This window comes from Macrosteles quadrilineatus, unplaced genomic scaffold (genome assembly GCF_028750875.1).
Source record: "Macrosteles quadrilineatus isolate MER2022 unplaced genomic scaffold, UCM_ALF_1.0 Scaffold_359__1_contigs__length_87484, whole genome shotgun sequence".
NCBI lineage: Eukaryota > Metazoa > Arthropoda > Insecta > Hemiptera > Cicadellidae > Macrosteles > Macrosteles quadrilineatus.
Genome location: NW_026542952.1, coordinates 1 through 13,738, shown reverse-complemented (window position 1 = coordinate 13,738; position 13,738 = coordinate 1). Strand labels below are relative to the sequence as shown.

At 34.5% G+C, this 13,738-nt stretch overlaps 1 protein-coding gene across 1 annotated transcript; it reads right to left on the bottom strand.

The window, feature by feature from the left end:
- Positions 1 to 250: 250 nt before the first annotated feature.
- Positions 251 to 1,984, bottom strand: LOC128982462 (uncharacterized). Its single transcript, XM_054401423.1, has one exon. It carries the CDS (start codon positions 1,982 to 1,984, stop codon positions 251 to 253), a length of 1,734 nt encoding a protein of 577 aa, XP_054257398.1.
- Positions 1,985 to 13,738: the final 11,754 nt, after the last annotated feature.

Here is a 13,738-nt window from a genome sequence, read left to right as displayed (position 1 = left end):
TCTATAACAAATAAAAACAAAAATATGTTTGAACCTAACACTATATCTGATATGATAGCAAAATCATACCCCAGGTTTGAGCAATAAAAACGCGTACTTTTGCATATGAGCTTAAACTATACATTATATACATAAACAACAAATAAATGCCTGTTTTATTACTCCCCCACCCCTTATTTTAGATGGGATATGTTACAATGATGATAAAAGATTTAAAAGATTTAAAAATTTACAATTGACCCCCCTTTTTTTACTCATTTTCTCTTCTGGCCTCTGACTCCTCTTCTTCTATTTTCTTCTTTTCCTCTTCAATCCTCTTGTCTCCGAAGGGTAGGGTGTGTATCCCGTCAGAGCAAAGGAAACGTTTGGGATCGTGACATCGTAGAGCGGTTTTAAATCCTGTAACAGTAGTGATTTGCATTCTACTGCTTGAAATGCGTGTAAAAGGGAGCTTCATTTCAAAATTCCCTCGAGACATTAAACTTTGAAAGTAGTCGTCGAAGGTCACATGTTTTCGCAACATGGATTTTTGTGTCCCCTTAGCCTTCATCCCGTAAACCACTATTTGCCCTGTCTCCAGTATCAATTTCTTCTTGCTATACACTTTGGAGCACAGCCCTACATATTCTACTGGCAAATCTCCAGCAGCTTCGTCCTTTGCCAGGCCCAAACCAAAACGTCTCCCAGCCTGGTACAAAATATGGTTCTTAGGATAGTTGGATGTGTCAAGCCTGGTGAAGATTGGACTATTTTTTAGGTCCTGGTACAAGTCTTGTGTATATATGTGGGCTAATATAGAATCTGTATCACTGTACCCCATTCTAATTTTATTTCCATACATAGGTTTTAAATAGTCATAATAAAAGGAATACATTATAGTTTTACTGATGTCTAATATAGCAACACCCATGTATATTGGAGTATTGAATATAATTTTGGGTTTATGCATGACGAAGACTAGGGTGTCCTCTGACACAGCATAAAACTCTTTAAATAGTCTACTTCTTGAGAACTTGTCCACTTGTTGATTGGTCTTCGCAATCTTAATATTGACACGATCATCGAGTTTCATTATAGATCTACCAAATGCGGAATTTGAAAACCCTTTGTAAAAGTCTTCTTCAAATTTGTTTTTAGATTGTTTACGCATCTCTGTATTCAAAAGGATGAATTTCTCACACCATTTTGATTGTTTGAATTTTAGGATCCTGTGTACATGTTTGAGAACAAGACCATGTTTCATAGCTAGCTGTAGACTAGTATGGTGCAGTACATAGTTGGTCTTGTCATGAACAGTGGCCATGAGGCACATATTACCGTCCTCGTTTTCTTCTTGAGTCGGAAGAAAAGGGTAGTCTCCGTGGGCTTCGTGGAGATGTTCAGGGTATTCCATTGTAACTTCTAAAAATGCTCCTAATTCCGAATCCTCACCAGCTTCTAAGATGCCTTCCAATTCGTCAATTTCAGCCCATTCAAATCCTCCATAAGGAAGGGGTTGACACATGGCTGTGGCGTATAGCGAGTTCATGTCTATGTTGTATATGTATGATGACGCTTCCTCCTTATTATATAACTCCCCCATGTAATAATTGTTGGCTTTACAATACTTTAGGGGTGCCGTTACAAATCCACCTCTCATCCCCCTTCTGCAGAAGTCGTGCATCTCTCTGCTAGTTAGCAACTCGAGCCGTACATCAGTAATTTTTAGCATGGAATCAAATGCGAGACCTGGAGCGGTGAAATAATATGCAGGGTCCAAACCATAAGTCGAGTGTACAATCTTCCTAAAGTTTTGAAAAACATCTCCAAGGATAATCACATCTGTCCGTAAATATAGCATTGTATATTCTTCAAGATTAGCAATATTAAAGTGTGACCACACCTTGCAGGCATGTTCATACTCTTCTGAACTTAACTCTTCATCTGTCAAGGAGTTGTGGAATGCTTCAATTGGTGGGAGTGATGTCTCACTTAATTTTGACATGTCTGTTAGATAATTATAAGGATAGACACCCTTCCTTATTATAAGGTTGAAGTCTTCCTCGCTAGGAAAAAACTTCCTACAAATTTTCTTTTGATCATTTTGCAGGTTATTACATAATTCGCTAAGACTGCGAGGCATAAACTTCTCTATAAAAAAGATTACAGATCCTGTGACAACATCCACGATATTGGCCTGTCAAATGATTATGATCAATTGATTTTGGGTTGTTAAGTGTAAATTCGCCCTTGCCACAAACATGGCAGGTTGTACAGTTATCAAATTGTCGCTGTTGTTCCTCTGTTAATACAGGTATCTGTTTAATCCTATTGCTGTAGAGAATAGATTCAATTTCCTGAACATCGTCCATAAGCATAGACAATATTTTTTGTGGCGCATCCAATCCGCAGTATTCTCGAAGAGGTTTAGTATGCTGTCCCTCTTCATCCAGTAGGAGGTAAGATGCAGCAAAAGGGCAATGCTTTTGTAGAATGGTAGTGTTGCCAGTTGAAACTTGTGGTACATTTAACGCCTCAAATGCTAAATAAGCAATAAATCTAATCATTTTCTGTCTATTGTAGTTTTGAAATTTCATATGAGCCTTATCTCCAATAGGCATTTCGAATTTAGTGGGGTTATCAGGATCGCAAGTAGGTTTGTGCCTATCCAACTGTTGTACAGCAGTCAGTCCAGTTCTATCATAAAACCGCTGCCCACATCTCCTACAAACACACGCCCGCCTATGTAAATTTCCAAGTTGTAGTCCAACGAGAGCATCAAAGTCTTTAATATAGTGGAACGTACCATTTACATACAATAAGTCTATGTTGTTGTCCAAGCTGTCCTTGGATGGGTTCCATGGGAGTATTCGACCGGCATGGATAAAGAAAATAGATAGGCTAGAATTATTTCTTGCTTCAAACTGTGCAATAAAATCATTGTCAGGTCTCAAAACGGGGAAAGTGATATCGCTCCAATCATATTCATTTTCAAATTCAAAGGCTTTTGTGGGGTCTTCTTGAGCAAATTTACACAATAAAGCATATTTAAAAGATATGTTTTTGTGTTGAACCGGAGTTAGAATAATATTTGGATTTTTTAGAATGTTGTCACCGGTACAGATCTCATCCATGTGTTCTTCTAATTTATCCTTTTTAGCAAAAAGTGTGTCGCAATTAGGACAGCAATATTTATTGCCCACTTTATGGTGTGTTTCTTTTAAATGCTGTTTGTAGGATTTAAGTGTAGAGAATGTGGTTTCACACAATTCTTCCGAACATTTATACTGACGCTTAGCCTTTTTGTTGCAAGTTCTAATGTGTCTTAAATAGTTGTCATGGCGCGGAAATATATTTTTGCAAATGTCCCTCAGTCTTCTTTACATGATCGACTTTAAAATGCCGTGTTGAATTTCTCTTGTTAGGATAAGTCTTTCCACAGCCTGGGAAAGTACAAGGAAAACTTTTAGCCGAATGACAATCTCTAGTGTGCTCATTTAAACGCCACCTTTCATTATAATGCCTTACAATCCTAAGAGCAAAACAAATGGTGCAATAAAACCTGTCTGAGTGGGAGTCTTCAAAGTGGGATTCTAACTCGCCCGGCGTTGAGAAAATGTAATTTGGACAGAGGTCACACTCAATTTGGGATGTACTCGTTGACGCCATCATGTTCCCAATACCTGTGACCAAACAAAAAAGAAATACTAATATTTTGATACTAAAATGTATATTTTACTAGGAACTATTAATTTATACACGACTATACAACAGGATACTAAGTATTTAGCAGCGAGAACTCCAATATTTAGAACCATAAACACGACAGATAGTGGGAGCCCGAGTCAACATCCTTATAACTCTCACTTTTAACAACCAGTTTGTAGCGCAAGGTCAGCAACCTTGGCAGACTCATGCCACAGACATACTAGTGACTGTCATTTAAGAAGGACCACCGTTATTAACTATTATGGAGCTATACTCTGTTGCGGTGTTAAATAATAATTTAGAGAATTTAAGTTACTTGTGTGTAAATGTATAAAACTTGAAATTTTGCAGAGAATTAAACCATCTTGGTCAGTTATTAATAAATTACTAGGTGTATAAGCCCCTAAAAAAGTTCAAAATGTAAAACAACATAATTTTAACATTCAAACAAATTAAGAATCAAATTATTTATTTATCAAGATGTAGAAATTAATAATGTCGGCACGTCTTAATATCTTTGCTTTAAAAGTATCTCTGTTATTATCTATTTGTCCTTTATACATCAGATCGTGATAAAACTTTAGGAAAGTGAATTATTACTATACAAAACGAACAGTTTTATTAGCCAAATAGATTAATATTTTTATGATTTTAGGGTTCCATTTGTCAGTTGTCAAGTCAATATATAGACAGTTGACCCAAAGCACAATTATAGATAACCGTTATCCCTGGTTTTAATATAGTGTACAATACATTGCAGAGTTAACTGCCTAAAAAGAAAACCAACCGCATCTATTAAATACTGACTTGTAAATATATCACAATATCAACTTTATTAATGGCTTCCAATTCCTTATATAGAACATTTTATGTTACTTCTAAATTTCTGTTAAAATTTTAGGAATGCTTCTATATTTCCGGCCGTCACTGGATAGAGACCTTTAATTTGAGCCCTCTCCCATTGTTCTACGCCCACAATTTTAACGCAAAGAATCACCATATAGATGTCTCAACAGAATGCAGAAAAAATAAGACTATATAGTGAAAAATAGTAAAAGATTTTAACTTACCTACCGACAGCAACTACAAAACCACCCAAGTGGGATGCTAGGGCAAAACGTGAGATGTCACATAATCTGAAATATTAACAAAATAAATTAGAATTGACTTAAAGCTTAAAATATAAAACAACATTTTTTTTTAACATTCAAACAAAATAAGAATCAAATTATTTATTTATCAAGATGTACAAATTAATAATGCCTGTATACCATATCTTTACTAAAAAAAAAGTATCTCTGTTGTTATCTATTTATCCTTTATACATCAGATCGTGATGAAACTTTAGGAAAGTGAATTAGTACTATACAAAACGAACAGTTTTATTAGCCAAATTAAGTAATATTTTTATGATTTTAGAGTTCCATTTGTCAGTTGTCAAAACCAATATATAGTAAAGTTGACACAAAGCACAATTATAGATAACCGATATTCCTGGCTTTGATATAGTATATAGCAAATTGCAGAGTTAACTGGCTAAGAAGAAAACCAACTGCATGTATTGAATACTGGTTTGCAAATATAGCATGGTCAACTTTATTAATGGTTTTCCAATTCCTTATGGAGAACATTTTACGTTACTTCTAAATTTCTGTAAAAATTTTAGAAATCACTCTATTTTCTTCCTGTCACAGGATAATGACCTTTAATTTGAGCCCTCTCCCAATGTTCTACACCCACAATTTTGACACAAAGAATCGCCATACATAATTAATATATAGATGTCTCGACAAAATGTAGAAAAAGAGTACATAGTGAAATAATAAAAGATATATACTTACATAGAAGCGACAGCTAAAAAACCATCCAACTGGGATGTTACGGCAAAACGTTAGATGTCACATAGTCTGAAATATTAATAAAATAAATTAGAATTGACTTCTTGAAATATTATCATTTTCTCTAACTGATAAAAAAATCTGGGTAAAAATACACACGAGCAGTAAAAAAAAGAGACCTTTAGAAAAATATATAATCTTGTATGTTAAGCATTGACTTTAAATAGAGAAGGATCCAGCCATATGGACCTTTTCCCCTTGTCAGATCTAGTAGGATTTAAAAGTAGTGATAACTCCACATGTCAGAAGCTTGAACACATCTCATTGAATTGACAATCTATTGTGTTAACAGCTGTAAATACTACCCTTTGCACTGTGAAACTAATAAAAAAAAAGTCAGAACACTTTTTTATCGTGAGAGGATTATAAGTCCTTTTGCATTTAAAGTTAAAGAAGTAAGCTTAACATGCAATTATCTGGGAACAAAATATAAATTAAATTGAAAGAGCATTGTCAATGTAAAATTAAATGCAATAGAATAAAAATGGTTTATTTATTCGGCCATAACCTCTGGATAAAAATCTAATCATATACTGTGCAATATTATTCTGTAATCTATTTACAACATTGAATGCAAAACAAAACCAATGAATTTGTAAAACATAAAATACTAACACCTCTCACACACGCACGCATTTACATACACTCAGAAACACTCACACACCTGATAATTTAGAATCAACACAAAAAGGGTCAATACACTCATTACATCTTAAGCTATAGTTCTAAGTTTATTAGAGAGCATCAGCAAAATTTACAGTCATATCATTGATCACGGAGTTGCATCTAGTGAAGTGTAAAGGTAAAAGAAAAAAAAGCCTGTAACTTCTTCAGTGAGTAGATTGATGCAAACACCTTTTACTTATGTCCACTAATACATCTCCCGAGTAAGTGTCCTAGATGATATATATGTAAGTTTTTACGTATAACAGACTAATACTTAGTTCTTTTTAAGATGAGAATTTATATGCATAAAAATACTGCTAAAATTAATACACACCTTAAAAGATCATAAGAAGAAGGGGGGGAATGATCCTGACGGTTGGCATAGTAGTCTCGTTCTAAGACCCCACACACACACACACAACCTTACAAATACAAATATTAAGGATTAATACATAATCTAGTCTAAAAAAGAATAAAACTTTACATGTAGACAGCTTTTAAAAGGGGTCTTGTTTATAAAAGCTAAGAAAATATAGCGGATGTATACGATTTCTGACGCATTTTAATAAAGAACTTCTGGGCCCAACACACTAGTCATGTTTTAAGACTCATCTAAATAACAAATACAAATAACAAGTGTCGAGTTTATAGAGTCTTATATTTTTTTTTATTTACCATAGTAAAGTAAAGCTGTCACATTTATTGTTACTGAGTTCACTATGTCAAAGTCAATTGAGTTTCGTAAACATGAATGTTAAATTATAATTTGTCTTGTATCCATGTTTATCAGCCCAAGTAACAATTTTCTCGATGTTTTCATTGATTTTTAAAACACTGTCATAGATATATTATGATATATGTACGTTTTTAAGTATAACAGACTGATACATAGTTCTTTTCAAGATAAGAATTTATATGCATAAAAATACTCTTAAAATTATATGTGAATACACACCTTAAAAGATTATTAGAAGAAGGGTGAAACAATCCTGACGGTTGGCATAGTAGTCTCGTTCTAAGACCCCGCCCCACACACGAGCTTAAAAATACAAATATTATAGATTAATACATAATCTAGTCTAAAAAGAATAAAACTTTATATGCTTTTAAAAGGGGTCTTGTCTATTAGAAGCTAAAAAAATATAGTGGATGTATACATTTTCTGCCGCATTTTAATTAATACCCTAAAATCATGTTTCTGAGTCTTGTTCTAAGACACATCTAACTAACAAAACCCCTAAAATCGAACTAAAATATGCTAATGAATCACTAGTAACATAAAATGATATCCTAATCTAAAATAAAAGCCGACCAAAGAAGATCATATAGCCACGCATCCAAACTTTTACCATTAGAGTATTATATTGTCTGTGCTTTTGCTTTCTAGCGCGTCAAGGTCAACTACTCAACAAGCGTACAGTTATATCAAGACTCCGGTTTCTGAACCATCTATCTACTACTCGCTCCTAATTTTCATCTGACATTGTCGGCTAACGACATAGCACATAAGTAGCAAGTAAATATTGCTATTATTCATAAAGATATTGAAATTCGCTAGAAGAAAAAAAAATCATACAGCTATCCAAAACAAAATTAAGTAGTGTTTAATTCTGATAAAATCGTGAAAGTTGTCTTTAGTTTTTAAAGGAAAGGAAATAAATATTGAAAATACATCTTACCTTAGTATGTAGAGGCTCAAGACGAATACTGGCTGGCGAAATGGAGGCTTGATGTTTTATACTGTACAAGTGTGGGGAGGGATAAAACCGTTATGACCGCAAGCCGGATTCGCAAAAGTGTGCTATGTCCCACATGCGGTTAATCCGCGGGATAAAAAGATCCTTGATGGGAAGAGGGTCAAACCATTAGACCACAACCCGGATTCGCAAAAGTGTATTACGACTCTCATTTAGCTAATCCACAAAGCATAGGCATGATAAAAATTGTAAATATATAATTTAAATAATAACAAATTTACGTTTACTATGATATATGCAGAAACCCGGTGTAATAACTCACAAGGCAATAACATACAATATGGTTGGAATAACATAAAAAAGAGAATAGCAATATTTAACAACTCATACAACTAATGTATAGATAAGATAAGACAGGAATATAGACAACAATATATCAACTAGAAAGGGGAATAGTAGATGTACTAGCAATTATGCATGGGCGGGGAGTTGGCCCAAAAAACTATACCGACAAACTATACTGACAATATTAAACAACTCATACACCTAATATATATAGATAAGATAGAAATATAATACATCAACTGGAAAGGGAATGGTAGATGTACTAGCAATTAGGCGTGGGCGGGGAGTTGACCCAAAAACCTCGACCCTCAAAAAACGGCAGCGACAAACTATACTACTCGGTCACTTAGAGATCACATCTCCAGAGCTGCAACGATAATTGCTCCGGTCCCGAGACCTATCTGTTTAGGGAGGCCAACGTTCATATCCGAGATTCTGATATGTTGTGATGGGTGCAAATTTACAGTAGAAAATAACTTTTTTGCTTCACGGCTACAGAGGTAATTCAAAACAATTTAAATTGTAAATTCCCATGTTATTCTTATGGAGAATAAATAAACTGTTGTAGTTTGCTTGTTTATGGATATATTATAGTCAAATTTGAAAATTTTGTTTATTTCATACTAAGATATCAACATTTCAATAAAAAAAAACACCTCGATACCTTCCCTGAAGCAGCAAACTTAAGTACTCATTACAAATGAATGTTATTTAAATAGGAAATCAATTTAACAATTTTAAGGGATTTGTATTTTAGTAAAAATGCAGCCAGGTAAATATTTGCTTAGTCTGCAGGTTTGCTGCGGCGTGTGTATTTTGACCTTCAGTGTAAATATCAATTAGTGCTATGTACCAGATTAAAAAGAACAGTTTTATAAAGATATTAGAATTTTTTCTGAAACAGAGTTAAAATTTATAGGTTAAATTAGCATAAATTGCTCAACAACTCCTAAATAGTTATATTTAGGGCATTTTTGTAAATACAAAAGTTGTTCCTTGTTTTTTTTAAATGGCGGATTCTTCTGAGGTTAAGCCCACTCTGTCAAGCTGGCACCCACGTGAAAAATGATAACTCGCATAGTACCTACATGATCCCTTAGGGTGTTTTTCTATTCATAAAATGCACACGGGAACCCCCCTAGCAAGTGGATTAAGCTGTTCAATGTTCATAGTAAACAAATGATACACACAAGAGCTTTCGTTTAGTTCGTATCCAGTTTCGATAACTGGAGTGGAGTGATTGATTACATTATCTTTAAGTTGACTATTTTAATTCATCGGAAATTACGACTGTTATTAGTTTTGAACGACTGTAATACTTTGCAATTGCTCGAATATCGAGCAACAGGTGCACTAGCTTACACTAATATTTGTAACAGCTGGATATACTAAATTTGGAATTAATTGAAACATCATGAGCTATAAGGATTTTTTAGACAAAAAAAGAGATAAAAATTTACTCTGTTGTTGTGATTAAATAATTGGCGTTTTATAATTATATTACAATTTATAATAGTTCTGAATTAATGAACAAAATATTTTTAATTCTGTGCAAATAAATTTACGAAACTTTTTAATTCGGGCCCAAGGCAGCGATGTCGTGGGTTCGGATCCTGGTCACTGCCGATAACATTTTATCAGTACAGTTCACCTTTGTACTGTACCGGCTCACTCCTTGCTTTGCTGCAAACGATCCACGCACGGGCGCTTAGTCTATGTGGACGGGCAAATGCAAGGTTAAAAGAGGCCGCCAACCTCTTTTTTAAAAATAAATAAATAAAATAAAAAAAACAATTGCCAGTACTTGTCTTTATTAATCCTGGATGTTGACATATTTGATAAGAAATGGTACTTCTAAAGTTAACTTCAAAATGTTATCAAATTTACTTCAAGCTGGCCAGGAAAAGCATAACTAGGCTACTTTAAACGTATTTTTTATAAACTTATAAATACGCATATGATGGACCATATTATTTTGTTCGTCTGTATAATTTTCCAATCTTTTATTATATTACCACGAATGACCATGTTACATATATGAAGGAAACCTGTAGGGACAAGTTAAGGAGCGATGAGTTGTTGACATAATAATTCAAAAATGTAACGTGGTGGGGGTAAACCCTTCCACTGCTGAGTACAGAGAGTAGGGATGAGAATATCAGTGACTTTAAAATATCACTCGGAACTGTGACTGTGACAAAGAAATATCGGTTAAAAATATCGGTGACTAGTCACAGCGATATATGCTACGGTGGCGCTCCGTGCGGTGATACTCAAACCTACGAAACTGTGACGATGCCATTGGCGTGCATCACTCGAACGGCTAACCAGCTACTTGTGACTGCGACTGTGACTGTGACTGCTCCAAACCCCGAATGACTGCTACTGTGATCTCGCGCTGTTGACGATATCACTGCCGCGCTACTCTGTCGTACCTGCGACTGCTACTGCTACATGTCCGAGTGACTGCGCCTGAACTCTCTCTGTTGTGACTGCGACTTGGGCTGTGACTGTGACTGCTACATGTCTCAATCATGCGCATTTAATCATCCTGTTTTGACTGCCGGCTGCGACCTCTTTATTTATTTGCTTATGTATTTTACTACAGACGCCTTTAATATTTTACTAATAATTTTAATATATATGCATATGTAACGATGCAACAGATTCAATTCCTAGTAATTTATTGTGGGTAAATTAATATATAATATAATACATTTCTTGTGTATAATAAAATAAAAATACTTCTACTTTGCGTAACATTTTTGCTATATATTATTTGTAATAATATATTTTTTTAATGTTTAAAATAAGTGTTTCTTAAACATCATTGTATTTATACATTTTCAATACGATGAAAGATGAAAGACTGCTTTGACCTATATTTTATATTTTCCTTCAACAAATAAATTTACAATCACTTAATTATTAATTTATTACTAGTATAAGCAAAGATAAGTCATTATAGCAAAAAAAGTTATAGAAAAGCATTGATTAAATGAAAGGATGGTAAAATGTTTAATGACTGCTAATCATAAAACACAGTTTATAATGAAAGGCACTGACTTTATTAGGATATAGAGTTACAACAACTCTCATGGACAGAATTAGTTTGTTGTATAAAACAATACAAAACATCTTAGTTATAACAAAAAAAAAACCTCTTGGTAAAAACAAAACAGAACCTCTAATTAAAAACAAAACAAAAACTTATAATTAAAAACAAAACAAAACCTCTTCTTAAAACAAAACAAAACCTCTTCTTAAAAACAAAACAAAACCTCTTCTTAAAAACAAAACAAAACCTCTTCTTAAAAACAAAACAAAACCTCTTCTTAAAAACAAAACAAAAAACATTTTCTTAAAAACATAAACGAGTTATGGGTTTCAAAATTATAACAACAAATAATACTTTGGCTTGAATATGACTCACACGACTTATTTTAAGAAATCATATACACACACTTTGAGAGGAAGTAGATCTGGTAAAAAATGATCTAAAAACAAAAAGTATAGGTACCTATTTGTGAAAAAAAACAAAGTTCCTCCCTTAGAACACAAAACTATTATAAATTTACAAACCATAAAACAAATAATACTTTGGATAGAATTATGACCATTGTACAACTTAAGACAATACATGTTCAATGTTTCCCATTTACAAAAAGTATTTGCCTAACTTTACTAGACGTCAATCTGGTGCGCTGCTCATTCAGTACATAGCCACCTTTGGAAAATAGCCCTTTCACAAGGTACTGAAGTAGCAAGAGTACAAAACCTTTCTTTAACAAATTCACTTAGAAATGGGTACTTGTAGGCATTTCCTCCACCACTTCAATGGATCTTTCTTTACACTTATAATGTCATCGTCTAGGTATCGTTGCACCTCAATAATTGCCTTTGACAAGGCATTTCCTTTTGGCTTTGCCTTTTTCTGAGCTTTTTTTACAAAATTCCAAAAAGAAAGCTCATTCGACGGCTTAGCATTGCCTTCCACTTCTTCTTCTCCTTCCTCCACTTCCTGTGATTGAGATTTTTCCGAAAATTCGGCTATCTTCATTGCAACGGCATTTCGCACTTCATTGAAGGTATTTTCACTGATCTTTGAGGAAGAAAACAGTTCCGTTTTAAACCTGGGGTCTAAAAATGTGGCAGTTGTAAGTGTTAGGCTTAGTTCATTGTCTCGAAAACGAGAACCAACGCCGAGCTGCAGCTCATCTACAACTGAGGACACCGCTTCGCAGAACTGCTTATTTTGAAGCTCAGAACACACGTCAGCAAGTCCATTGGTCATGGCAATGACCATAGAGGCAGTTATATACTGCTCTCCACTAGCTGTTTTCGTTACCTCTTCGAACGGTTTCAGTGCTAATGTGAGATCCTTGGCTATTTGCCAGTCCTCTGGTGACAGTACTGGGAGTTCTTTATCCAGAAGAGCTATGGTTGTCTTTACAGCCTCTTCCAGTTCGCAGAACCGTTCTATCATGTAGTAGGTGGAGTTCCACCTCGTCATTACATTTTGTTTTAGTTTTTTAGGAACTTTACCAGAGTTTTGTTGGTAAGTCATAAGTTTTTCTTGAGCGTTACTGCTTCTTTTGAAGTGTGATACAATTGTTTTTATTTTGGTAACTAGCTCACTCACCATCAAATTACTGGCTAGAGCATCAGTAACGATCAAATTTATGGTGTGAGCTAAACATCCAAAAAATCTTAGCTTCAGCTCTTCTTTGATTGTTTTTTTTATGTTTGGTGCATTGTCGGACACAACTAAAATTACCTTTCCGTGTAGGCCCCTGTCGTTGATGACTTTCTGGAGTTCTGTTGCCAAATTAGAACTTGTATGGCTGACATGAAGTTGCACGCAATCTAGAAGGGCTGATTTTAACTCAAAATCCTCTGTTACAAAATGGGCAGTTACGCCCATAAAACTCTCATTATTAATTGATGTCCAACAGTCAGTTGTGAGGCAAACAGTTTTGACTTGCCCCAATAGCTCCTTAGTTGCATGGACACATTTTTCATACATAGCTGGCAATTTACTATTTGATATAGAGTGCCTGCTAGGGAGCTCATATGTAGGATTGAGGGCAGCAACAAAGGATCTAAAGCCCTTATGTTCCACAATTCGAAATGGTTGCATATCTTGCGTGCACAATGGGGTAGGAGTGGGGACTTTTGGGAAAATGCTCATCTCAACATGGTCTAACAGCATAGAAAAATTCAGCTTTCCCATAGTTACTTACAACATCAAACCTATATTGACTGTGGGCTACGTGTACCATCCATGCGCGCCTCGATACTACTACGAATTTTCCACCTTTACTCTTACTGAAATCAACGTAGCTCTGTGGTTTTTGCACGGATTTCTTTAAACTTGTTGTTGTTGTACTACTTGTTAGTTTTTCTAACCATAAATAGTTTGTAACATGCCCTAAACAAGCGCAA